This window comes from Geotrypetes seraphini, chromosome 1, assembly GCF_902459505.1.
Source record: "Geotrypetes seraphini chromosome 1, aGeoSer1.1, whole genome shotgun sequence".
NCBI lineage: Eukaryota > Metazoa > Chordata > Amphibia > Gymnophiona > Dermophiidae > Geotrypetes > Geotrypetes seraphini.
The window spans coordinates 172,854,835-172,880,629 of NC_047084.1; the positions used below are offsets into that span (position 1 = coordinate 172,854,835).

General features: G+C 44.3%; 1 protein-coding gene across 3 annotated transcripts in view; it reads right to left on the bottom strand.

Annotated features, from left to right (window-relative positions):
- The window catches only part of NAF1 (nuclear assembly factor 1 ribonucleoprotein), a 135,260-nt gene that overhangs the window by 76,229 nt on the left and 33,236 nt on the right, over positions 1–25,795 (bottom strand). For all 3 annotated transcript variants that reach the window (XM_033941610.1, XM_033941592.1, XM_033941599.1), the window contains exon 3: positions 19,734–19,845. In XM_033941610.1, coding sequence (XP_033797501.1) covers positions 19,734–19,845 — 112 coding nt within the window. The remainder of the gene's footprint in view (positions 1–19,733; positions 19,846–25,795) is intronic.

The window sequence follows — 25,795 nt, forward strand, 5'->3', positions numbered from 1 at the left end:
TCTGTATATACCGAAGAGGATATACAGAAAACTGACAGGGTTAACAGTCAGTTTAGAAGAGGTATGTAGGCAGATTGATAGGCTCAAGAGCGATAAATCCCCGGGACCGGATGGCATCCATCTGAGGGTCATCAAGGAACTGAAAGGGACCATAGCTGAACTGCTTCAACTAATAGCCAGTCGATCAAAATGGGAAAGATTCTGGAGGACTGGAACGTGGCGAATGTTATGCCGATCTTCAAAAAAGGTTCGAGGGGAGACCTGGGAAACTACAGACCAGTGAGTCTGACCTTGGTACCAGGAAAGATAGTGGAGGTGTTAGTTCTAGCCGCGTAGCTTGGGTTTAGCGCACGCTAAAAATGCTATCGCAGCTTAGTAAAAGGAGTCCTAAATCTTAGGCACCCAAATGCCATAACAGAAATCTTTCCATACCTAGTTTCGTCCTCCCTCCAACGCTTCAGAAAACATTTGAAAACTTGGCTTTTCTCTAAAATGTAACCACTCCCTCCCTCTCCACTTTACTTAGTCCCCTCTTTCTTTCCTTTTTACCAAGCCCTTCTTCTTCCCATTGGAGTTCCTTTCTTTAGTAATTCCTGTAAACCGTGTCGAGCTCTACTTCTGTGGAGATGATGCGGTATACAAACTTAAGGTTTAGTTTAGTTTAGTTTTATAACCACCAGCTGTTAAAGGAATGGCACACACAACAATCAGGGAGAACCATACTGTATTTTGGGTGACAGTGCATGGCTTAAGACATATTGTCTTAAACATCATTGATGTTCCCTATCATTTGTGAATCTGGGGCTGGAAGTATCCAAGAACTTTTGCAATGTACTGGCTACCCTGATGAAGCCCGAGAGTAAGGGTGAAATGGGTCCTATTGGAATTTGAAAAAGCTAAGTGCATTTTTGATACAAAGGAATTCAAATACCGTAAGTCAAACATTTTGAAAAATTGAGTTTTTTTAAATACAAAACATGAATATAAGCAATTTGATATAAAAATTAGTACGGGTTTATAGGACCAATGAATGAAAATTGAACCTATTAAAACTGTCAGACAAGTGATTTATTTATAATCTGCAGTTTGTTTTTTGAGGTTCTTCTTCCCGATTATAAATAAATTAAATAATTGGGAGATTTTGTGATGAATTAACAATAATTTTGATTATGCAAAAAAAAAATCTACTGCATTTAATGCTGGAATTATATATGGCTGTGATTATTGCGAGTGATCAGCATTTATCTTTGACTGCAATAAAGCAAGTCACTTTAATCCTCCCATTGTCCAGGTACATTAGTTATTGGACAGAAAGGGAAAAATGCTCGATACCTGAATAAATTCATGTAAACCGTTCTAAGCTCCCCTGAATATAGAAAACTGAATAAACACCTCATGATTAACATAGTAACATAGTAGATGACGGCAGATAAAGACCCGAATGGTCCATCCAGTCTGCCCAACCTGATTCAATTTAATTTTTTTTTTTTTTAGCTATTTCTGGGGCAAGAATCCAAATCTCTGCCCAGTACTGTGCTAAGGTTCCAACTACTGAAGACTTCGACAAAGTAGAGAATGACACAGTGGCTGTTACCCACGGCTAGCCCGCCGAAATGGGGGAAAGAAAAGAGGTGGTCGCCGCGGGTACGGAGAGAAGGCCATTAAGTGCCCTGTGGAGCAGTGAATGGCCTTGTGTCCACAGTGAAGGGAGGGAATGAAAGCGGTCACCGATCGCGGTCCCTCCCTCCATACTGATAGCCACCAATGCTGCCCAAGCATCTCCCTCTCTCCATATTGCTGCCGCCTGAGCCCAATCGCTGCCACCTGAGCACGATCGCTGCCGCTGCCGCATGATCATCTCCCTCCCTGCTCCTTACCTTCGTGGCAGGCAATTTCTAAATGCGTTTCCTGCCAGCAGCCAGAGCACTGAAATTGCGTGCAGCTGCTGTAAAGGTAATCTCTGACGCAACCGGAAGTTGCATCAGAGACGACCTTTCCTGCAGCCATAGGTGATTTCAATGCTCCGGCTGCTGGTAGGAAACGCATTTAGAAATTGCCTGCCGCGAAGTTAAGGGGCAGGGAGGGCGAAAGGGAGGAAAGGTATGGTGGAGAAAACCAGACGCTGAAGGGACCGGTGGAGAGAAACAGACCCTGAAGGGAACTGGGAAAAGTGCGGTGGAGAGGAACAGATGCTGAAGGGAACTGGGGAAGGTGGAGTGGGGAGGATCAGACTCTGAAGGGAAATGGGGAAGAGAGAGATTCCAGACTACGGAGGGAAGAAGATGGGTGTCAGGCCAATTGGGGGGGGGAGATGAAGGGAGAGGCACAGTAACAGATCAAATGGAAGACGCAGAGAGAAGACAACAGTAAATGGAAGGAATTAAATGAGAAGATGAGAAAGCAGAAACCACTCAATAAAAGGTATAAAAAAAATTTTCTATTTATTTATTTCCTTTTTTTTTTTTGCTTTAGGATAAAGTAGTATATTAGTTGTGTTGATAAAAAATTTATAAACAAAGCCCTGCAAGTTGAACATCTCTTTCTCTAGTTCAGAAGCCAGAACTTTGATTTACAAGGAAGGAATAAGCTAAATACTGTAGTACTGAGGCTTAGATGGATGCTGCGGGGACCGGGCGAGGACAGTGGTCGTGGGGATGGGGCGGGGACAGTGGTCACGGGGGCGGGGCAGTGATAGGGATGTGGTCACGTGGACAGGGCAGTGACAGGGACAAATTTTTTCCCCATGTTATTCTCTACGTCAAAGAACACTCCAGCCCATCTACACCATCCCAGCCATTGAAGCCCTCCCCAGCCCATCCTCAACCAAACGGCCATATATATATACAGGGCCATATACAGATACAGACTGTGCAAGTCTGCCCAGTACTGGCCTTATTCAAGACTTCTGGCTGAGGAAATTACAGAATCATGGGATAGAATGTAATATCCTATTATGGTTTAAGAACTAGTTGAAAGAGAGAAAACAGAGAGTAGGTTTAAATGGTCAATATTATCAATGGAGAAAAGTAAATAGTGGGGTTCAAAACATACAAAGAAGCTATGAAATAACAATGGACAAGTGCAAATAAATTTTCAATACAGAGGCAAAGCCTCAGAACCACGTCAGGGAGGAAACCCTCCTCTAACTAGAGAGGGCTAATAACCTCGTAGGCAGAAAAACCTCCATTGTCACTTCAAATTCTCAAAATAGCAAATCACAAAAACTTTTAGACTTATGTTTTAGCATGTGAAACAAACAAGCTCTCAGCCTGGCCAATGATGGCCAACACTTCGCCATGCAGATGTGTCAGGACATTGAAGGGACTGAGCTTGTAGTAGGCACACAAATCCGTTCTGCCCAGAGCACAGATTTGTGTGCCTACTAGTGCTGCCCTATTTCAGATTCAAATCGATTCACCGATTCACTTCGGGTGAATCGATTCGAATCGATTTGTTTTTATTAAATCAGCCTGACCAATTTGGAAGTGCTGCAACCAGGTGGGAGGTGGTTGCCTAGTCAGTGGGGAAGAAGTATGAGCCTAGCACACCCTCCTCATTGCCCGAAGATAAGCTGGTTCTGCAGGGCTGTTCGTTCATCGGGTTGCTGGAGTACGTGTACACTGCCAACGTGACCCTATCACTGGACACTGTGGAGGAGGTCCTATCAGTGAGCAAGATCCTGCACATCCTGTAGGTGACCCGCCTCTGCGTGCAGTTTCTCAATGACCAGATCTCAGTGCAGAACTACATGCAGGTGTGTAAGATCACCATCCTCCGTGGCCTGGAGGAGACCAAGAAGCTGGCCAACATGTACCTGGTGGAGGACGTGCTGCTGCTCAACTTCGACGAACTGCGCACCCTGCTGTTGCCCGTCGATTCTGCTGCTGCCGTCCGTCGATTCTGAGCTAGCGCTCTTCCAGATGTCCGTGCTCTGGCTGGAGCACGAACGTGAGACATATATGCAGCACGCGACAGACCTTATGAAGCACCTCTGCTTCGCCTTCATCCCGGCTACCGAGCTCGTGGAGCGTGTCCAGTCAACTTCATGCGCTCCGACCCCGTCTGTCAGAAGCTGCTGCTCGACATCATGAACTACCATCTCATGCCTTTCAGGCAGCACTGCCGCTAGAGCCAGGCTAGCAGGTAAAGAGGTGTGTGTGTGTGTGGGGGGGGGAGGGTTATGTCCAGAATGTGCCTATATGTACGGTATGTGCACAGTAGTCTTATGTGTATAGAATCAGCACTGCCCTAGTGTGTGTAGTCTGTGTATAATGTATGTGCACATAGACTGCATACAGTCACTCTCATGGGTATATAGTTTGGGGTATGCTGCTATGTGCATAGCACTCATGTATGTATTGTCAGCACTGTTGTCTGGTATGTACAGTACATGCACACTACAGATCTGTGTGTATCTGTATGGTACATGCATGTGTGTGTATGCAATCAGTACTGACCCATGTGTTACATGTAGATAAGATACATCAGTGCAATACCAAACGTCTTCAGTGAACAGGGGCCAATGTTTACATTTGTGCTGCCACCCCCCAACACACACATTCATACACAGGTATCAACTTTGCCCCCCCCCCCCAGCCTGCTTCCCAAATGGTCTAATAATCCCAGTTTGACAGCAGTACAGTCAGCTAGCAGTGCAGTGAGCCTAGTGCTTCTCTAACCTACTCTTCTTGTTGCTGGTGCCTGGTTCACAGTTTCCATGTGATTACAATATATCAGATTTGAAATGTGTATCCTGCCAGAGCTGGTGTTAGACCGCAAATGTGAGCTAGGATTTAACTGAGAGGAAAAGTCTTTTTTGTTTGTTTATTTTGTTTACATCACAGCGCCAGTGTACGTAGGAGAAGGCAAAGGGGGTGAAGAGGCTATGCAAAGGGGTGAAGAGGCTATAAAATAAACCCACCAGGATGTTTGAAAAAAACATCCAATTGGGCAGGAAAATTGCATCGAATCAAAAAAATCAATTCAATAGGCTGAATCGAATCAAAATTTTTTTTCCTGAATCGGGCACCTCTAGTGCCTACTACAAAGATTCAGTCCCTTCAATGTCCTGATGCTGCCCTTCAATGTCTTGATGATGTCCCCAACCCACAGCCAAGATTATCTCCCATCTCCAGGCCCTGACCCTTTAATCTCCCTCGCAACCCCACAATCACCCCCTTCCCCGGGCCCACCGAGGTACCCGGCAGTCTCGCAGGGTCCTCAAAGCAGGAGCGCGACCCTCTCACTCCTATTTCCACGCGGCTTTCTTCTTAAAACACCAATTAAAAGTTATGCACACAGCTTGGTTGGTATATTCTATGACAGGGGTGTCAAAGTCCCTCCTCAAGGGCCGCAATCCAGTCGGGTTTTCAGGATTTTCCCAATGAATATGCATGAGATCTATTTGCATGCACTGCTTTGATTGTATGCTAATAGATCTCATGCATATTCATTGGGGAAATGCTGAAAACCCGACTGAATTGTGGCCCTCGAGGAGGGACTTTGACACTCATGTTCTATGAAGTGCTGCACACTAGTTCTAATACGCATTGACCAGGAAGTGACATCGGAGGGAAAGATAAGGCCGGTGCAAACAATGAGTAAGAGATGCTGCCCATGGCTGGCAAAGATTTGAAGAGGTACGGGGGTCATGCGGAAGGGGTGTATGCCTTTCTTGCTACACCAGTGGACAGCACCAATTTTTTTAGGCATCATATATAGAAATTGGTGGTTACCATAAGATGCCTGAGCACATTCCACAGTATGCCGTTCTTAGTTGTGGTAAGCACACATTAGCACGTACGAAAGATTAGGTTCTTACCTTTGCTAATCTCCTTTCTTGTAAATCCACATTTTATTCCAGGCCAATGGGTTATTTCCATCTACCCCCCAGGACTTTGTAGAAAGCCTCAAACTTCAGGGACTTAAACCCCGTTCCCTCTTACTTCTAACTGATGTTCACAGGGACAGTGATGTCTTAAAGCAGGGGTGTCCAATGTCGGTCCTCGAGGGCCGCAATCCAGTCGGGTTTTCAGGATTTCCCTAATGAATATGCATGAGATCTATTTGCATGCACTGCTTTCATTGTATGCTAATAGATCTCATACATATTCATTGGGGAAATCCTGAAAACCCGACTGGATTGCGGCCCTCGAGGACCGACATTGGACACCCTGTCTTAAAGCAACCAGGAACATCTGTAGAGGATAACAACAAGAGAGAGGGGAATGGGGAAACTTCCTGACAAGTAAGTCAATTCTGCTCTTATCAACAATTGGAAAACAGCAACAATGAAAAACGAGAGAGTAGGCCATGAAATTAAAAACCTGGATAACAAAACAGTGCTATAAGGAGACACAGTCTGCACTGTCAGAAGGGGGAGCCTGAACTAAGGACCCCTCTAAACTAAGTGCTAAACCCATTCTGATAGCACTCTTATAAAAGCTGGTCAGAAAACAGAAATCCACCTTACCAGTACATGTAAAGGCAGACAATCAGCAAGGTATAGGGCGGGTTCCCAGAATAAAGTGTGGATTTACAAGAAAGAAGATTAGCAACGGTAAGAATCTAATCTTTCATTCTTGTACAATCCCACTTTATTCCGGGACCAGTGGGATGTAACAGAGCAGTCCCGAAAATTCAGGGTGGGACTGATGAGCCCGCTGCCAAAACTGAGGCACCAAAAGCAGTATCCTACTTGGCCGCCACATCGATCCTGTAAAACTTGGTGAATGTATGGAAGAAGGACCAGGTAGCCACCCTGCAAATCTCGTCCAGAGAAACAGCCGATGACTCTGCCCAAGATGACTCAACACCTCTGGTAGAATGATACCGCACAGTGAGGAGGGATTGCTTTCCAGCTGCCATGTAAGCCGCGGAAATGGCCATACGGATCCAACTGGAAATGGTGGTCTTAGAAGCTGGCCTACCCTTGCAGGCAAACCCTTGCTGGCCTATCCTTGTAAAACAAACAGATGGTCAGAGAGGCAAAACTTGTTAGTCACATCCAGTACTGCAACAACATCCTGCACATGTCCAAGGACTGCAACATCCGGTCCTGCTCCCTTGAACCAGAGAAAACAAAAGCAGAAGTTGGACTTCCTGATTCACATGGAAACCACTTTGAGAAGAAACGAAGGAAAAGTGCATAGCATCACACTGGAATCCATAATATGCAGAAAAGGATCCTGGCAGGAGAGAGGCTGAAGCTCCGAAACCCTAATGGCTGAGGTAATAGCCACCAGGAAGACTACCTTAATCGTGAGATCCATAAGGGACACCTGCTCCAGAGGCTCATACAGTGGACGAGCCAAAGAATGGAGAACTAGGTTAAGATTCCAAGTCAGACAGGGAAAGCACAACAGAGACCTAAGTTGCAGAGCACCCCGCGGAAAACAAGCCACGTCTAGATGAGCTGCCAAGGATCTCCCTTAGAGAAAGAGGGCCCATACATGAAAGACCAGAAATCTGCACCCGGAGAGAAGTCAGCGCTAGGTAATTCTGCAGAAACTCCAGGACCCAATTCTGCAGAAACTCCAGGACCCAAGGGACCAACGGAACAGTCGGGCCCACCTGTCAGAGGCCGAACCAGGCCTGAAAACATCTCAAAGCCTTCGCATAGGCAGCCACTGTGGATTTCCTTTTGCTGTGTAGTAACGAGGCAACCACAGCCGAAGAATAGCACCGTCTAGTCAAGGCCATGTGCTCAAGTGCCATGCCATAAGACCAAAGCAGTCCAGATCCTGTATCACAATTGGACCCTGTTTGAGGAGGCGAAAATGACAAGGTAGCCGAAGCAGAAAATACAAGCTCCTACAGCCTGGCTTGTAGGAAGAAAGACTGATGTTCACAGGGTCAGTGATGAGGTAAGAGGGGAAGCCTCTGAAGTTTGAGGTTTCCTACAAAGTCCTGGCAGGTAGACAGAAATAACCTACTGGTCCCAGAATAAAGTGTGATTGTACAAGAACCGCAGCTTAGTATAAGAGTCCCTTAGATAACAATGCAACAACAAAATGCCACCGATCCAAGCTCTTGACTAGAATGATTAATAGTATATTTAGTACCATACCACTGTAGGTGTTTGACTACCACCTCTAATGAAAGTAATTAAAACTGTTCACATTTAACATCATAATAATTTGCAGGTTTACCTTTGTTACTGTAGATATGCAACGTCTATAAATCTCTTTAAATTTTAACATGATGTTCAGCATGACTAAGAACATAAGAATTAAAATGACCAAATATTACGATAATGTACTATTAATCATTCTAGTAAAGACTTTGGCTCATTTAGAAACATACTGCTATATGTGTTTGGCTACCACCTCCAATGAAAGTAATTAAAATTGTTCACATTTAACTTCTTTAATAATTTTCATGTTTACCTTTGTTACTGCAGAAATGCAACACCTATAAATCGCTTTAAATTTTAACATGGTGGGTCTAACTATCAAAAAAAGAAAAAACTCTTAAGGAATGTGTTCTGATATAAATGGCACCAAATATTAAGATAATAACTCTTTAGAAGCATACACTGCAGGCACTTATAAAACACTATTATTAGGAGGCATGCAGCTGTTAAAAATTCTGAGCAATTACATTTTTAAAACACTTAGTATTATAATTTAGCAAAAGTAAACAGCTGCCCTACGAAATAACCCATTGCTCTTTGTATGATTATTTTAACTAATGGAGTCCACTTTAAAATAGAAAGTGTGCCAATAGTCTAACTTTACTATAGTCCTAATTTATAAAATCAACACAAAAAGAAACTGCAGGTATGGGAAGCATTTATAAAGGTATTTTTAAATATATACAGATTGCCTTCTTTTAGCCCTAAGAAAAATTCTATTTCAACCAAAGCACTGGCAGTAAGATTAATCCTTGAAGGTTCCACAAAGTTAGTTTTCTGGTTGTTTAAAATGAATATCTATCATCATGTAATACCTTGTATGCAAAAAGATCTCATGCATATTCATTGTGATACTTCTAAAAACCTGGTTAGGTCTAGCTCTCAAAAGCAAAGTTTAGGGAGCCATGTATAAAAGTCTTTTCTATAAACCAGCATTACTGGAAATTATTTTTCAAACCGAAGTTCTTGGCACGTTTATTTTAATTTAATTTCACAAAGTTTCAGATACAATAGATATTTCTCTGCCTTGTAGATCCTACAAATTAAAGCCTCCGCACCCTGGGGTTGTGGGTTCAAACCCCGCGCTGCTCCTTGTGACCCTGGGCAAGTCACTTAATCCTCCATAGCCCCAGGTACATTAGATAGATTGTGAGCCCACCGGGACAGATAGGGAAAATCCTTGAGTACCTGATTGTTAAAAAACCGCTTAGATAACCTTGATAGGCGGTATATAAAATCCTAATAAACTTGAAAAACTTGAAAAAAGAAAAAAAGTACACCAATGCTGTTGTCACTCTTTATTAGCAAATAGGTTCCAACATACTAGCACATTTTTGTACAGCCAATCCAAAGTTTGTGCTGGGAACAGTGGTGGGTGACGTGACTTGTCCAAGGTCACAAGGAAAAATCTGTGGGAGCCACAGAATTTGAGCCCTGGCTTTCCAATTCTTGGTCCATTGCTTTAACATAAGAACATAAGAATTGCCATCTCCGGATCAGACCCTGGGTCCATCAAGTCCAGTGATCCGCACACGCGGAGGCCCCGCCAAGTGTACCCTGGCATAGTTTTAGTCCCCATATCACTGTATGCTTCTCAAGGGAGATGTGCATCTAATTTACCCTTACCCATATCACTCTATGCCACTCTTAAGGAGATGCGCATTAGAGAGTTGCGCGGGGACAGAAATCCCATTCATCCCCGCCCGTCCCCATCAGGATCCTCTCCTTCCCCACCCGTCCCCGCCAGGATCCTCTCCGTCCACACCAGGATCCTCTCCGTCCCCACCTATTCCCGCAAGGAATTACCTCCATCCCCGCCCGTCCCCATAAAAAGCAGCAATTACTTCTGAAAGGATCATCAATTCCACAGTTTCTTTTGCTGTTTTCCTTGTGGAATCTCTTTGGTGGAACCCTTTTTTTGTTTTCTGTTCAGATAATTAACTTATAAACCCCCTCTTTTACTAAGGCTGATGTGTTCATTATACTATATGGACGAACCTTTCTTCCAAAGCCTTCCATCCACCAGATCGACAAACTTAAAAGTGATAAATCTCTTGGACCGGACGGAATTCATCCGAGAGTCCTTTGTATATCCTGCTTCATCCTATCATATATGAACTGTGAAGTAGTGAGCTAATTGGACCATATTAATTACCCCCGGATGATTCTTATATTAATTAAAATAGTCTGAGAAAAGGAAGATCTTTATTCCTTTCTTGAACTTTAGTATCTTTTTCTAGTTTTAATTTCTTTGGTAGGGAATTCCACCACATTGGAGTCACCACCGAAAACATTCTTTTCCTGACACTTCTGTATTTGATATCTTTGAAAGACGGAATTTCCAACAAGTATTCTTGAGTCAAGCAAAGTGTGCAGATCAGCATTGGTGTTATTTGAAGCCTCCTTGCATTTTCATCCTCGTAGACCTGGGGCCTCTGCATTTCTCCGCTGGATGGCTGCAGTGGCTATCAAGTGCATCTTGATTAAGTGGATGGACGCGGAGGCTCCTGACTATTTCCTTTGGCGAAGTCAAATGATTACGTTGCTTTCTTGGGAGCGGAGAGGTGTTCAAGACATTTCTTCTTTGCCTGGACGGGCTTTTCAACGGATTTGGGAGCCTTTTTGGTCTACATTATCTCCGGTGGCTCGTAGCCACCTTTTGAACTGTTAGGGTATTAATCTTTTATTTACCTCATTTGGTTTAGCATCAGTGAGAGGGGGAGGATGGGGGGATGGGTGGGGTTGGTAGGGCTGGGCTTGATGGGGTTTTTTTTTGTATACAATTTTGAGCTACTTTGTTGTTCTTTGTTCTTGATTTTGATTGTATTTGCTCAATAAAATATATTTAATGATAGTATGTTTGTGTAGTCTGGTTGCTAAGTAATGCGGTTCTGAGCGATGAACGATTTTGTGTGTCAACAACATGATCTTGAATTTCGCTCTGCTTTCAATAGGGAGCCAGTGTAATTCTTTCAGAATTGGAGTGGCACTTGTATGTTTTGATTTTTCCAGCAGAAATCTTTGCTGCTGCATTCTGTACTATCTTTATATGTTTGATCATATACTTAGGAAAGCCTAACAGGATTGCATTGCAGCAGTCCAAAATAGAGAGTAACAGGGATATTATTACATTGGACATTGCTTGATAATTTAGATATGGTTTTAGTCCTCTGACCCAGTAGAGTTTGCCATAAGCATTTTTCACAATTAATGAATTTGTATTTACATGTCTAAGTTTGGGTTCAGAATATATAATTACAAGTCAGGTACTTTTAGCCAATAAGGCAACATGTCCTTAATCATCGGCTCCACTTACATGTTAGGTGAGAAACATGTAAGTGGAGCCGATGATTAAGTGCATGTTGCCTTATTGGCTAAAAGTACCTGACTTGTAATTATATATTCAGTCAGTGTGTCTGAGGCCCGTTTTGATTAAGTTGTTGTGTACAGTGACAGTTCAGAGTGGTGACTTTTTTGTCTATTTATTATATACTTAAAAAGTAAAAATTTGACAAAAATTCCTTTACAATTGGTGTTGCATTTGGGTTCAGTCATAGCCCTAGGTTGCTCACACTCTCCATAGATGACATTATGGTATTTCCATTCAACTTTAGTTGATATCTTGGGGCAGTTCCCTCCCCATCTGTTAATCAGTAGTTGTTCATTTTTTCCCTTGTTGGCTACTAGACCATTTGTATGGAACCAATCGAAGATATTCTCCAGGCCCAGTTTAGTTTTCAATTTCCATTTCTTTAGTGGGATGATTAATTGGACAAAGTAAAAGGAACAGAAACCCCACGTAAAATCCAACAAAGAAAGAACAAGTGGGGAGTGGGATAGAACACATCAACCTTGAGACAAATAAGTTCAAGTTTCAAGTTTATTAGATTTTATATACCGCCTATCAAGGTTATCTAAGTAGTTTTACAATCAGGTACTCAAGCATTTTCCCTATCTGTCCCGGTGGGCTCACAATTTATCTATCGTACCTGGTGCTATGGAGGATTAAGTGACTTGCCCAGGGTCACAAGGAGCAGCGTGGGATTTGAACCCACAACCCCAGGGTGCGGAGGCTATAGCTTCAACCACCGAGCCACACACTCCTCCAATCTTTTATTTCTATAAATTAAAAAAAAAACCACACACAACAGGAACACATGAAAAAACAAACAAACACATGTATAAAAAGTTCTAAGAACATGACGTTCTAATGTTGAAAGGATTCATGTCAAGATTTTCCCTTTAAAGCTCAATTCAATGCATCTTAATCTTAGCCATTCATGTTGGACTAAGTCATAGGCTTCTGAGAGGTGTAGGAGCCCTAATAAAACATCTTCTCCTTTAGCCAGGTGTTTAAGACCAAGTTCTGTACAGCACAGTTACTTACCGTAACAGGTGTTATCCAGGGACAGCAGGCAGATATTCTTGACTGATGGGTGACGGCACCGACGGAGCCCCGGTACGGACAATTTTAGAGTGATTGCACTCTAAGAACTTGGAAAGTTCCAGTAGGCCGCACCGCACACGCGCGAGTGCCTTCCCGCCCGACGGAGGCGCGCGGTCCCCAGTTAAGATAAGCCAGCTAAGAAGCCAACCCGGGGAGGTGGGTGGGACGCAAGAATATCTGCCTGCTGTCCCTGGATAACACCTGTTACGGTAAGTAACTGTGCTTTATCCCAGGACAAGCAGGCAGCATATTCTTGACTGATGGGTGACCTCCAAGCTAACAAAAGAGGGATGGAGGGAAGGTTGGCCATTAGGAAAACAAATTTTGTAAAACAGATTGGCCGAAATGTCCATCCCGTCTGGAGAAGGCATCCAGACAATAATGAGATGTGAAAGTATGAACTGAGGACCAAGTAGCAGCTTTGCAGATTTCCTCAATAGGAGTGGAACGGAGGAAAGCTACAGATGCTGCCATAGCTCGAACCCTATGGGCTGTGACAGAACCTTCCAGTGTCAGTCCGGACTGAGCATAACAGAATGAAATGCACGCTGCAAGCCAATTCGACAACGTACGTTTAGAAACGGGACGTCCCAATTTATTCGGATCAAAGGACAGAAAGAGTTGGGGAGATGATCTGTGGGGCTTAGTACGCTCTAAATAGTAAGCTAGAGCCCGCTTACAGTCCAAAGTGTGCAGAGCCTGTTCTCCAGAATGAGAGTGAGGTTTCGGAAAGAAGACAGGCAGAACAATAGATTGGTTGAGATGGAATTCAGAGACAACCTTAGGGAGAAACTTTGGATGTGTACGCAGAACCACCTTGTCATGATGAAAGACTGTAAAAGGTGGATCCGCAACTAGTGCATGTAGCTCACTGACCCTCCTGGCAGAGGTTAGAGCAATAAGGAAGACCACTTTCCAAGTGAGAAACTTGAAAGGAGTCGTAGCCAAAGGCTCAAACGGAGGCTTCATTAAGGCGGAGAGAACCACATTGAGATCCCAGACTACAGGAGGGGCTTTAAGAGGTGGTTTCACATTGAAAAGACCCCGCATGAATCTGGAAACCAAAGGATGAGCTGAAAGGAGTTTCCCATGAACTGGCTCATGAAAAGCAGCAATAGCACTGAGGTGGACTCTGATGGAAGTAGACATGAGGCCAGAGTCAGACAAAGAAAGAAGGTAATCCAACAAAGTCTCCACTGCAAGGGACGCAGGATCATGATGATGAAGAAGACACCAGGAAGAAAATCTAGTCCACTTCTGATGGTAACATTGCAGAGTGGCTGGTTTCCTGGAGGCATCCAAAATAGAACGAACGGGCTGAGATAAAAGAGTATCATTCGAAGTCAGCCCGATAGATACCAAGCTGTCAGGTGCAGAGACTGAAGGTTGGGATGCAGAAGGGTCTCCTGATGCTGTGTAAGCAGAGAAGGAAACTGCGGAAGTAGAATAGGCTCCCTGGAGCTGAGTTGAAGTAGAAGGGAGAACCAATGCTGCCTGGGTCACCGTGGAGCAATGAGAATCATGGTGGCTTGTTCCTTCTGTAGCTTGAACAAGGTTCGCAACATGAGAGGTAGAGGGGGAAAAGCATACAGGAACAGATTGGACCAATCCAGAAGAAATGCGTCTGCTGCCAGACGATGAGGAGAGTAGAGTCTGGAGCAGAAGTGGGGCAGCTGATGATTGTGAGGAGCTGCAAAGAGGTCTATTTGAGGAGTGCCCCATTGATCGAAAATGGACTGGAGAGTCAACTGATCGAGAGTCCATTCATGGGATTGGAGAATTCTGCTGAGGTTGTCCGCCAAGGAATTCTGCTCTCCCTGAATGTAGATAGCCTTCAGGAACAATTGGTGATCTGTCGCCCAAGCCCAAATCTTCTGGGCTTCCTGGCACAAGAGGCAAGAGCCAGTTCCACCCTGTTTGTTGATGTAGTACATCGCTACCTGATTGTCTGTGCATAGCAAGAGGACTTGAGGAAAGAGAAGATGTTGGAAAGCCTTGAGAGCGTAAAACATCGCTCTGAGTTCCAGGAAGTTGATATGATGCTTCATTTCCTGGGCTGTCCAAAGGCTTTGAGTTTGGAACTCGTTTAAATGAGCTCCCCAGGCATAAGGGGAGGCGTCGGTGGTGATGATAAGTTGATGAGGAGGTAGATGGAACAGAAGACCTCTGGAGAGATTGGAGGATTATCAACCACCATTGTAGAGACTGATGAAGAGATGATGTCACAAATACGTGTCGTGAGCAAGGTTCCGTCGCTTGGGACCACTGGGTAGCAAGGGTCCATTGAGGAGTGTGCAGGTGAAGACGTGCAAAGGGGGTGACATGAACTGTCGAGGCCATGTGACCCAAGAGTATCATCATTTGCTTGGCAGAGATGGAGCATTGTGGAAGCACCTGCTGACACAGAGATTGAAGAGTCTGAAGACGGTTGGACGGAAGGAATGCTCTCATGAGGACAGTGTCTAGGATCGCTCCTATGAATTGAAGTCTCTGAGTGGGGATGAGATGAGATTTGGGTAGATTGATCTCGAACCCCAGAAGTTGCAGAAACAGGATGGTCTGGTTGGTGGCAAGGAGCACTGTCTGAGAGGAAGTGGCCTTGATTAACCAGTCGTCCAGGTAAGGAAAGACTTGAAGGTGGTGAGAGCGTAGAAAAGCAGCCACCACAATCAGACATTTGGTGAACACTCTTGGAGAGGAGGCAAGACCGAAGGGTAGCACCTTGTACTGGTAATGACAGTGATTGATCATGAAGCGGAGGTACTGTCTGGAGGCCAGATTGACGGGGACATGAGTGTATGCCTCTTTGAGATCGAGGGAGCATAGCCAGTCGCCTTGAGTGAGAAGAGGATAAAGAGTGGCCAAAGAGAGCATTTTGAATTTTTCTTTGACCAAGCATTTGTTGAGATCGTGAAGATCTAGAATGGGTCTGAGATCCCCTGTTTTTTTGGGAACCAAAAAATAACGGGAGTAGAATCCCTGCCCCTGCTGATCTAGAGGAACTTCCTCTATTGCGTTCAGAAGAAGGAGGGATTGAACCTCCTGAAGAAGGAGGGAAGATTGAGGGGTGTTCAAAGCAGACTCTCTTGGCAGACTTTGGGCAGGAAGAGTTTGAAAGTTGAGAGAGTAGCCGTGGCGGATGATGTTGAGGACCCACTGATCCGATGTGATGATCTCCCAACGGCTGATGTAATCTGAAAGACGCCCTCCTATGGGTCGAGGAAGATGGGCAGATGGTGAAATACTGGCTATGCCCTGGAGAACCACGTCAAAAGGGTTGGGTAGACTTTTGAGGTGGAGGAGGTTTCACCTGTTGTTGCTGAGCTGGCCTAGGAGGTTGTCGTTGTTGTTGACGCTGACGTCTAGGCTGTTGAGTAGCTGGTGGTAGAGGACGAGCTACATAGCGGCGTTGGTAGGCCGATGGTTGGCAAAAAGGCCGGGCAGGTGGAGTCTTTTTCTTGGTTTTCAAGAGGGTGTCCCACCGAGTCTCATGGGCAGACAGCTTTTGGGTAGTGGAGTCCATAGACTCTCCAAAAAGCTCATCGCCTAAGCAGGGAGCGTTAGCCAGGCGATCCTGATGGTTAACGTCGAGCTCAGAGACCCTGAGCCATGCCAAACGGCGCATGGCAACAGACATGGCCGTGGCTCTAGAAGTCAATTCAAATGTATCATAGATTGACCTAACCAGGAACTTCCGCAGTTGAAGGAGAGAGGAAGAACAGTGGCGAAATGCAGATTTCTTACGGTCAAGGAGGTATTTTTCAAAAGCAGTCAGATCTTGAATGAGATGCTTTAAATAAAAGGAAAAATGAAAAGCATAGTTCCCTGACCTATTAGCTAATATGGCATTCTGATATAGTCGTTTGCCAAATTTGTCCATGGCTTTTCCTTCTCTGCCAGGAGGGACCGAGGCATACACACTAGCTCCAGCTGACTTTTTAAGTGTGGATTCTACTAAAAGAGACTCATGAGGGAGTTGAGGTTTGTCGAAGCTAGGAATGGGGATGACCTTGTACAAGGAGTCCAATTTACGGGGAGCTCCCGGTATGGTCAGAGGAGTCTCCAGGTTTTTGTAAAAGGTTTCCCTCAAGATATCGTGGAGAGGGAGTTTGAAAAATTCCTTTGGAGGCTGGTCAAAGTCCAGTGCATCCAAAAACGCTTTGGATTTCTTGGACTCAGCCTCCAAGGGAATAGAAAGAGATTCACACATCTCTTTTAAGAAAGAGGTAAAGGATGTGGAATCTGGTTTAGAGGAAGGATCTGCAACAGACTGATTCTCATCACCAGAGGAACACTCATCCTCAGAAAGAAGAGGCTCTTCGGAGTCACCCCACAGATCAGGATCCCTAATTTGGGAGCTACAGTCTCGAGACTCCGGTGTGGAGGGTTCCAGGTGTTGGGATTTGCGTGCCGACTTACCTGACCTCGTAGACACGGTACCGGGAGACGTTAAAGGCTGCAGCAGTGCCGAAGTCTGAACAGCCTGGTGTTGAGCCCGCGGTTCCGGTGCGAGGACTGGCATGGAGACCGATGAAGCAGAGTGGACCGGTACCGACAACGTGGACGCGGACAATAAAGGCTGCTCCACTGTCGGTACCGGTGGCTCAGACCGGACCGGAACTGGAAGGTTCGGTGCCAATAGAGCAGGAAGGAGCTGTTGTAACTGCTCTTTAAGCTGCACCTGGAGGACGGCTGCAATGCGTTCGTCTAGAGAAGGCACCGGTACCGCTTTTTTCTTCTGCGGTACCTGCGGTGCCGCTCGACGCCCTGAGGATGAGGAGCCCGAGGTCGAGGGACTCACCTCAATAGGGGCGGAGTGCTTCCGCGGGCGCCTCGTGGTCGGCAGGACTGGGCTCGCTGCTATCGAGACCGGAGGACGCTCCAGCGGGGAAGGCTTCTTAGCCGGCTTACCTGGATGTTGCGACGCCGGGGCGGTGTCGCGCAGCGTCGACGAAGTGGGTGCCGACTGCGATGGTACCGACGCCGGTGTCGATGCCGTAGGGTCATAGAAACATAGAAATAGACGGCAGATAAGGGCCGCGGCCCATCCAGTCTGCCCACCCTAATGACCCTCCCCTACCTTTACCTTGTGAATAGATCCCACGTGTCGATCCCATTTGGCCTTAAAATCAGGCACACAGCTGGCCTCAATCACCTGAAGTGGAAGACTATTCCAGCGATCAACTACCCTTTCAGTAAAAAAGAACTTCCTGGTGTCACCTCGCAGTTTCCCGCCTCTGATTTTCCACGGATGCCCTCTTGTTGCCGTGGGACCCTTGAAAAAGAAGATATCTTCCTCTGTCTTGACGCGGCCCGTGAGATATTTGAACGTCTCGATCATGTCTCCCCTCTCTCTGCGCTCCTCTGCGCTCCTCGTACATCTCGGCACCGAAAAGCAACCGTTGTTGGATTTGACAGTTTTTTAATGTCCGTTTCTTTAATGTGGCACAGCGGGTGCAAGAGGAAGCCTGATGCTCGGGACCCAGGCACTGTAAGCACCAGTTGTGCGGGTCCGTGAGAGAAATAGGCCGTGCACACCGCTGGCACTTTTTAAACCCTGGCTGGGGGGGCATGAAAGTAAAAACGGCTTCTGCCAAATCGAAGGCCGAGGCCTCAATGGTGGCAGCAGGCCCCGCCAGGGCAAAATCGAAAAAAGAAAGAAAAAATAAACTTTTTTTTTTTTTTATATAAGAAAAGAATAAAAGAAAAAAAGGGAATACAATTCCGACGAGGTTTTCGCGAGCGGGAAGGCGTTAGGAAAAAATCTTTTCAACAGCCGTTGAAAAGCGCGTCTTCTTAGCTCCGCGGAAACTAAGAAACTGGGGACCGCGCGCCTCCGTCGGGCGGGAAGGCACTCGCGCGTGCGCGGTGTGGCCTACTGGAACTTTCCAAGTTCTTAGAGTGCAATCACTCTAAAATTGTCTGTATCGGGGCTCCGTCGGTGCCGTCACCCATCAGTCAAGAATATGCTGCCTGCTTGTCCTGGGATAATGCTACTAATACTGTCTCTGTACTCAGGTATCTTCTGAACCCTGAATGGGCCTGATCTAACTTTGACATGTTTTCTGATATTTGTTGGCAGGCCTTTTGTCTATAAGTTTTGTTATTCATGGCTGGTTAGCTACTGGCCTGTAGTTGGAAAGATCCTCTAGTTTTTTTATTTTTTTTTAATGGGTTTGATGACCGTAAGTATCCATTTAAGTGAAACTTCTCCAGACTATAATGATTTGTTTAAAATATCTGTGAGGTAGGTTAGTCCCAAGCCCTCAAGATCTCTCATTAGGTAAACTGGGCATGGGTCAAGGTTTCACACTTCTCAGAAGTTTCTTTACTTGTATCTCTATGATTGGTTCAAATTCTTCCTTATGTACCGGTATGTCTACTCATATGTTGTTAATTATACCGTTGTCAGACTTGATTTTCTTAATTTTCTGTGAAACAAACTGCTGAAATCTTTACTAGTTAGGTTGCATTTGTTAGTAATTTCTTTGTTTTTTTCCCCCAGTAACCCACATACTACTTGGTATAGTGTTTTTGTGGAATTCTCTGTTTTGTTTCAATGATCTTTTTAGAAAGGAATTCTCTCTTTTCTCTCTTTTTGATGTAAATTCTTTTGACTCTAATCCCGGTAAAAGGGGACATTACTTTTGGAGAGTTCCTTTCCTCTTCCATAATTTAGTCACTGTAATGTATAAACTGCTTTAGATCCTTGACTGGTACAGGCAGTATAATCAAGTCAATACATAATAATGATGATTTCCTATTTATACCCACTTTGCTCTCTCCCTTCCCGTTTCATTTTCTTCTCATACCTTCCATAGCTTTTTCACCTTCATCTGGACTTTTTTCTTTCTCTTAAGCGTCTCTTCCTTTTCTTAGAGTATTTTTGGACTTTTACCCTCTTTCCATTTCATCCCCCAGCCTCTACCATGCAACCTAGCACCAAGTTATAACCAGTCTGAGGTGTCTCAAATAAGGTACAGCCACAGTACTTATAGTTCATGTGAAATCTAAACCTAGGGCAGTGTCAAATTTTAAGTGATCAGGCACATGGGAGGACATTTTTTTCCACCCCAAACTTACATTATAAAAGAAACTAAACAAATATTTCTAAATAATTTAAAGGTAATATAGTATCACAGATGTACCAACCTCAAGAAGCAATTCATCTTGTACCACAGCATGGTATTTTTTTCCTTCCTTTTTAGCCTGCTGATCATCATCAGATGTGGGCAGAGAGGAAGAAGAATCCGAATCTGTCTCGCTGTGTAAAAACAAAGGTGATTTAACTCCACTACTAACAGAATATTTTAATTAGCATCATATAACAATGAAATGAGCCATAGGCATTGGAATGGGGCAGGCCACTCAAACTAAGCACATCAAAATCAAAGTCCTATGGTTTCGCTACAACTGTTACACTACCTTCAGGAACCTAAACTAAACTAAACCTTGGGTTTATATACCGCATCTTCTCCACAACGTGGAGCTCGGCACGGTTTACAGGAATTGGGAAAGAACAGAACTCCAATGGAATTATAGAAATAAGTATGAAGAGAGGTTAGAGGGCTTAGTGTACCAGAGAGGGAAAGAAAAGTTACATTTTAGAGAATAGCCAAGTGTTCAGATGCTTACGGAATAGTTGAAGGGAGCTCAAGTTACGAAGTGGGGAGGTAAGATTATTCCAGAGCTCCGTGATTCTGAAGGGGAGGGAAGACCCTAGTTTACCAACATGGGATATGCCTTTTAAAGAGGGGAAGAATAATTTTAGTTTTTGGGCGGATCTAGTGGAATTTGGATTTGAGGAATTCCAGGATAATGGAATAAAAGGAGGGAGGATGCCGTGTAGGATCTTGAAGGTTAAGCAGGCACATTTAAAGTGGACCCTGGAAATTACAGGAAACCAGTGGAGCTTGGACAGGAGTGGTGAGACATGGTCAAATTTACTTTTTGAGAAGATAAGCTTAGCAGCGGTATTCTGGATTAGTTGGAGTCTATGGAGGCTTTTCTTTGTTAGGCTTAAGTAGATAGAATTGCAATAGTCCAATCTGGAAAGGATGGTAGATTGGACGAGGACGGTGAAGTGTTTTTGATGGAAGCAGGATCTTACTTTCCTCAGCATTTGAAGGCTGAAAAAGCATTTTTTTATCAAGGAGTTCAGGTGGTCGTTGAAGGATAGTGAAGAATCAATGGTGATGCCCAGAACTTTGCTACAGAACTCCAACTGTAGTGAGGAGCCTGAGGACAATGGGATGGAGGTGGGTAGTTGGTCTAATTTAGGGCCGAGCCAAAGTAGTTTCGTTTTGGACTCATTCAGTTTCATTTGAACAGTGAGGGCCCAAGATTGGAGGTTTGTTATGCATGAGGAGATGTTCGATGCGAGATTAGTGAGGTTCGAGTCGGTCTCGAGGAGGACCAGGATGTCATCGGCCATAAGTGTAAAGTGTTTCTAGGGGGGATAGATGGAGGAGTTTCAGGGAAGACATATAAATGTTGAAAAGAATAGGAGATAGGGGGGAACCTTGCGGGACTCCACATGTCGGTTTCCATGGGGAGGATGAGGTGCCATTCTTGGTGACGGTGTAAGAACGGGAACGTAAGAAGTTTGAGAACCAATCAAGGACTGTAGAGCTAATGCCTATCTCGGAGAGTTGGAAGATTAGAATGTCATGATGGACAACGTCGAAGGCTGCAGAAAGGTCGAATTGAAGGAGAACAGCACATTTATTATGAGAATCAAGTTGATGAACCTTAGAGATTAGTGAGGCCAAAAGGGATTCAGTGCTGAAGTTGGGTCTAAAGCCGTATTGATAGGGTAGGAGAATAGAGAATCTTTCCAGGTAGGCTGAGAGTTGGGAGGATATGATAGACTCTAGCAATTTGGTTAGGAGAGGAATATTTGCTATTGGGCGATAGTTGGATGGTGTGGAGGGATACAGGTCAGCTTTTTTCAGTAGGGGGGTCAACGCAATATGTCCCATTTCTGGGGAGAAAAGGCCCGATGATAGGGCAGAGTTTATAAGTTTGGTAAGAGATGAGATGGCCTGTGTGGGAATTTTCTCAAATAGGTAGGATGGAAATGGGTCCAAGGTATATTTGCAGGATTTCAGTTTCAGGCAGAGTTTAAGGACCTGCGGTTCGGAAACTTGCTCAAAGGCAGTCCAGGATCTGTTTACTGGGATAGGGTAAGAAACATTTGGGGTAGGGTTGGGAATGGCGGACACCAGAGAGTTGAAGGAGACTGCAGGCGGGAAGGAGCTTCTTAAGGTGGTGACCTTACCGTTGAAGAAGTTTGCTAGGACATCGGCTGATGGGGAGGAGGAGAGCATGGAGGAGTTGTTTTTAAAAGTTAAGGAGCGCCAGATGTTGAACAGCGCACTATTCTGGTTGTTTGATCTGGTGATCTTGTCACCGTAGAAGTTCTTCCTTGCTTTTTTGAGTATAGTATTGTAGAGCTTAATGTTGACCTTCCAGGTCTGTTTATCTGTAGGAGATTTAGATTTTTTCCAGATGCGTTCCAGAGATCGACATTTCTGTTTCAGTTCTCTGTGAAATGGAAGATACCAGGGTGCCTTGCAGGAGTAGGAGATGGTTTTAGTGGAAAGTGGGGCGAGGGAGTGGTAGGTGGACTCAGAGAGGGTAATCCAGTTGTGCCAGTTGGTTACTGAATCTACAGGCTTAGGCATGGAGGAGAATTGGTTGAGAAATTTGGTCCAGAACTGATCGCTTGAAATTTTTTTGCGGAAAGTAATAGAATTAGAGGTATGGGGTGAAGTCCCAAGGTGCGACATGAAGATGGGGAGACTGAAAGTTCCTAGGAAGTGGTCGGACCAGGGGACATGATTCCCAGCGGGTGTCGTCGGTTGAAGTTTTGTAAGCAGTAAGATCGAGGAAACTGATGAAGTCTAGTGTGTGACCTTTTTCATGGGTTGGAGAGGATGCGGGGGGGGGGGGGGAAGCCTAGAGAGGTGAGGAAGTTATTAAATTCGGATGCATCTTTGCTGGTGGTGTCATCAAGGTGGAGACTGATATCCCCAATGATCAGTAGACTTTGAAACTTAAGGAACGCGTTAGTTATGGTCTCGAGGACGAGTTCGGAGGAGTTGCTCCAAGGGGTTGGTTGGCGATATAATAATAAGATACCCAGTGGGTGTAGATGGAGTTCATTGTTGACTGAGGCAAGCATATATTCTAGTGAGGAGTGGCTGCCCTTTTCGAGGAGCTGGACATCAAAGAAAGATTTGTAGAGGAGTGCCAGGCCGCCTCCTTTTCGGTTTGTTCTAGGTGAGAAGAGGCCTTGGTAGCCATGGGGGTATAGTTCGTTTTGTCTAAATAGATCGTCTTTAGTGATCCAGGACTCCGTGATGCAGAGGAATCCAGGGTCAAAGTCTACGAGAAGGTCCTTCAAAATTTGAATCTTGTTGCATACGGATCTGGCGTTGCAGTAAAGTGTCGGGATTGGGGTGAGAGTCAGAGGCGTGGTTGGGAAGATTGGCGGGGAGGCACGGGTTTTATAGAGGCGTGGTTGACTTTGCGGGGTTTTTTTTTGAAAGGGTGACTTCTGGTGCGCATCACCGTGGGGATTTTGAGACCAGGGCAGAAATTACTGACATTTGAGGAGTCTAGTAGATTGGGGGAGGGAGGTTTCAAGCAGAAGGTGGTCTTAAGAGATGAGCAAAGAAGGAAAAGAAGGAGCCAGAGGGGAGGCTTCATGATGAGTCTTGGGAGCCTTTGGGGCTGGGAGGTAGGACTTGTTTAGATTGCGTGTGAATAGTGTGCTAAACAGAGGAGAGGCTTAGCGTCAGTTTAGGGAGAGGTCTAGGTACTTGTTTAATGTCTGAGGTATGGATTGAACAGGAGGACAGCACGGTAACTAGTAGAGGCTAATAAAACAAGAGCGGGTGAGAAATGGGTGTTTTATACTCAACTCTACCCTATCTTATGAATCCCAAATCTACTAAGACTAATCAGATCCTTCTTCTATGATCATCACTTTGCCATACTGACACAGATGCTTGTGCTATCCCAAATAGACTACTGTAACTCTCTCTATGCTGGCATTAACTCTACCCTCATGCACAAACTACAACCAATATAAAATACAGCAGAGAGACTAATATTCAAACTGAAAAATATGATTCCATCTCATCTTACTACAGTATACTGCACTAGTTATCTATTACCACTCACATCATCTTCAAACTATTGTATGTTGTTTTTTTTTATTTCTTTATTTATAATTTTAATAATTGACAAAATTACAGGTCAATAAAAGAAAACATGCAGTGTAAATTGAAATTAAATCAAAATTCCAAACAACTAAAGAATATCAAAATATACATCGCATTATTAATCCACAATTTTTGGAGGCGAGGCTGATGAAAAAGACTGAAATGAATCATCAAGGCAATTAATATAAGGCAAAAAAAGATAGGCGTTTTGAGTGCTCTTGAACCAATATTTTGAGCTTAACAAGAGAACAAGGAAGCTCATGAAGATTCTCTATCAGAGATAAATTTAGATAACTGCTGTGAATCATAAAATACATATCTATTCCCCCCATATGTCAAAATGCATTTACAGGGATATCTTAGGACAAAGGTCGCCCCTAGCTGAATAGCCTGTGGTCTCAATATTAAGAATTGTTTTCTTCTTTTCTGGGTCGAGCGAGATACATCAGGGTACATCCTAATTATATTTGTCATAAATGGAACATCTCTATGCTTAAAAAACATTTTAAGCAGCCAATCCCTGTCTGAATCAATTGCAAACTGTACTATTAATGTAGCAGGGACCTGATTCTCCGTATCCGACCTCTCTAGAAAATGTGTTAAATCCAAACTATCAACAGATAAGTTCTGTTGATTTGGATTTTGAGATTTAACTCTCGTTGGCAGGTAATATATTTTTGTGGTACCTTCAAAATTTCTGACAAATATTTTTTAAATATAATAACTAGGGCAGTTGTTGTTTGTACTTTTGTAAAGTTAATGATCCGAAGATTACATCTTCTAGCAGAATTTTCCAGCATTTCTTGCTTAAAGTGCAAACTAGCACTGTCCTTTATCCAAGTCTGGGCTTGTACTTCCAAAGTTTTTACTTTAGGCTCAATGTCACTCATTTTATTTTCCAGACTTGTAACTTTATCCTTAAGTTCCAAATTTTCCGCTATAACAGTAGTGCAACTCAAAGATAATTGTTGAATTTGAGTCCCCAGTAAAGTTTGCATATTGGATATGGCCTCCCATATGGATTCCATCGTAATTACCTTGGGCCTTTGCAAGGGAACAATCTCAGTTCCAGGGATCCCTGCAATGCCCATCGAGCTAGATATCACTTCATTTATCAAAAGATTTTCTTGGGCTACTGAAATACCTGTAGCCGCCAAAGAATTTGAAGAGTCTCCTTGGGCTTGCTGTGAACTCCTCACCGCTTGCTGTGATCTTACAAACACTTCCTCCCCCCTTCCAGGGTTGGTCCTCCCAAACAGAGAGGACAGCAAGAGGGCATCTCGAGCCGGTGAGTCATCCATCGACTCTTCCGTCACAGCGGGGCAGCTAGGCGGTCTACGCTCATCCGGGGACAGAATAACAGCCTCAAAGGAGAGATCCTACTATTGTATGTAATGTTCTATATCCTACATGCAAAACTCCAGAGCCACTTATAAACCTTTTTGTCAGCTCCTGGCCAGTATCAGCTAGAAAACTTAAAACATTTCAACTGATCCTTCCCTCTCCCAAAGGTGTAAAATACAAGTACATATTTAACTCACTACTCACCTACCTTGGCACCAAGACCTGGAACAATCTTCCAACAACTATCAAGACAGAACCTAACTACTCCAGATTTCAAAAGTAACTTAAGACTTTCCTTTTTTGAACATATACTCCAATGACACTTAACAAGTATGTTTTTCCAAAGCAACCTACACAGCATTTCATTCTTCCAGAAACCACAAGAGCTCCCTCTCAAAACTCTACTTAACAATCGCACCAATCTACTTGTATATAACAACTGTATTATACTTCAAACTGCAGTACTGTAATTGTAAATGACAACTCAGCGTTTCCCTCTATTGAATACTACATCTATCTCTGGAAATTACCTCATAGTATTCTGCTTACTTTAAATTTCATTGTTGTAACTCTTAAGCGTAATGTAAACTTCATGATTTGTAAGTCATCTTGAACCTAGGTAGGCATAGAGCAACCCAG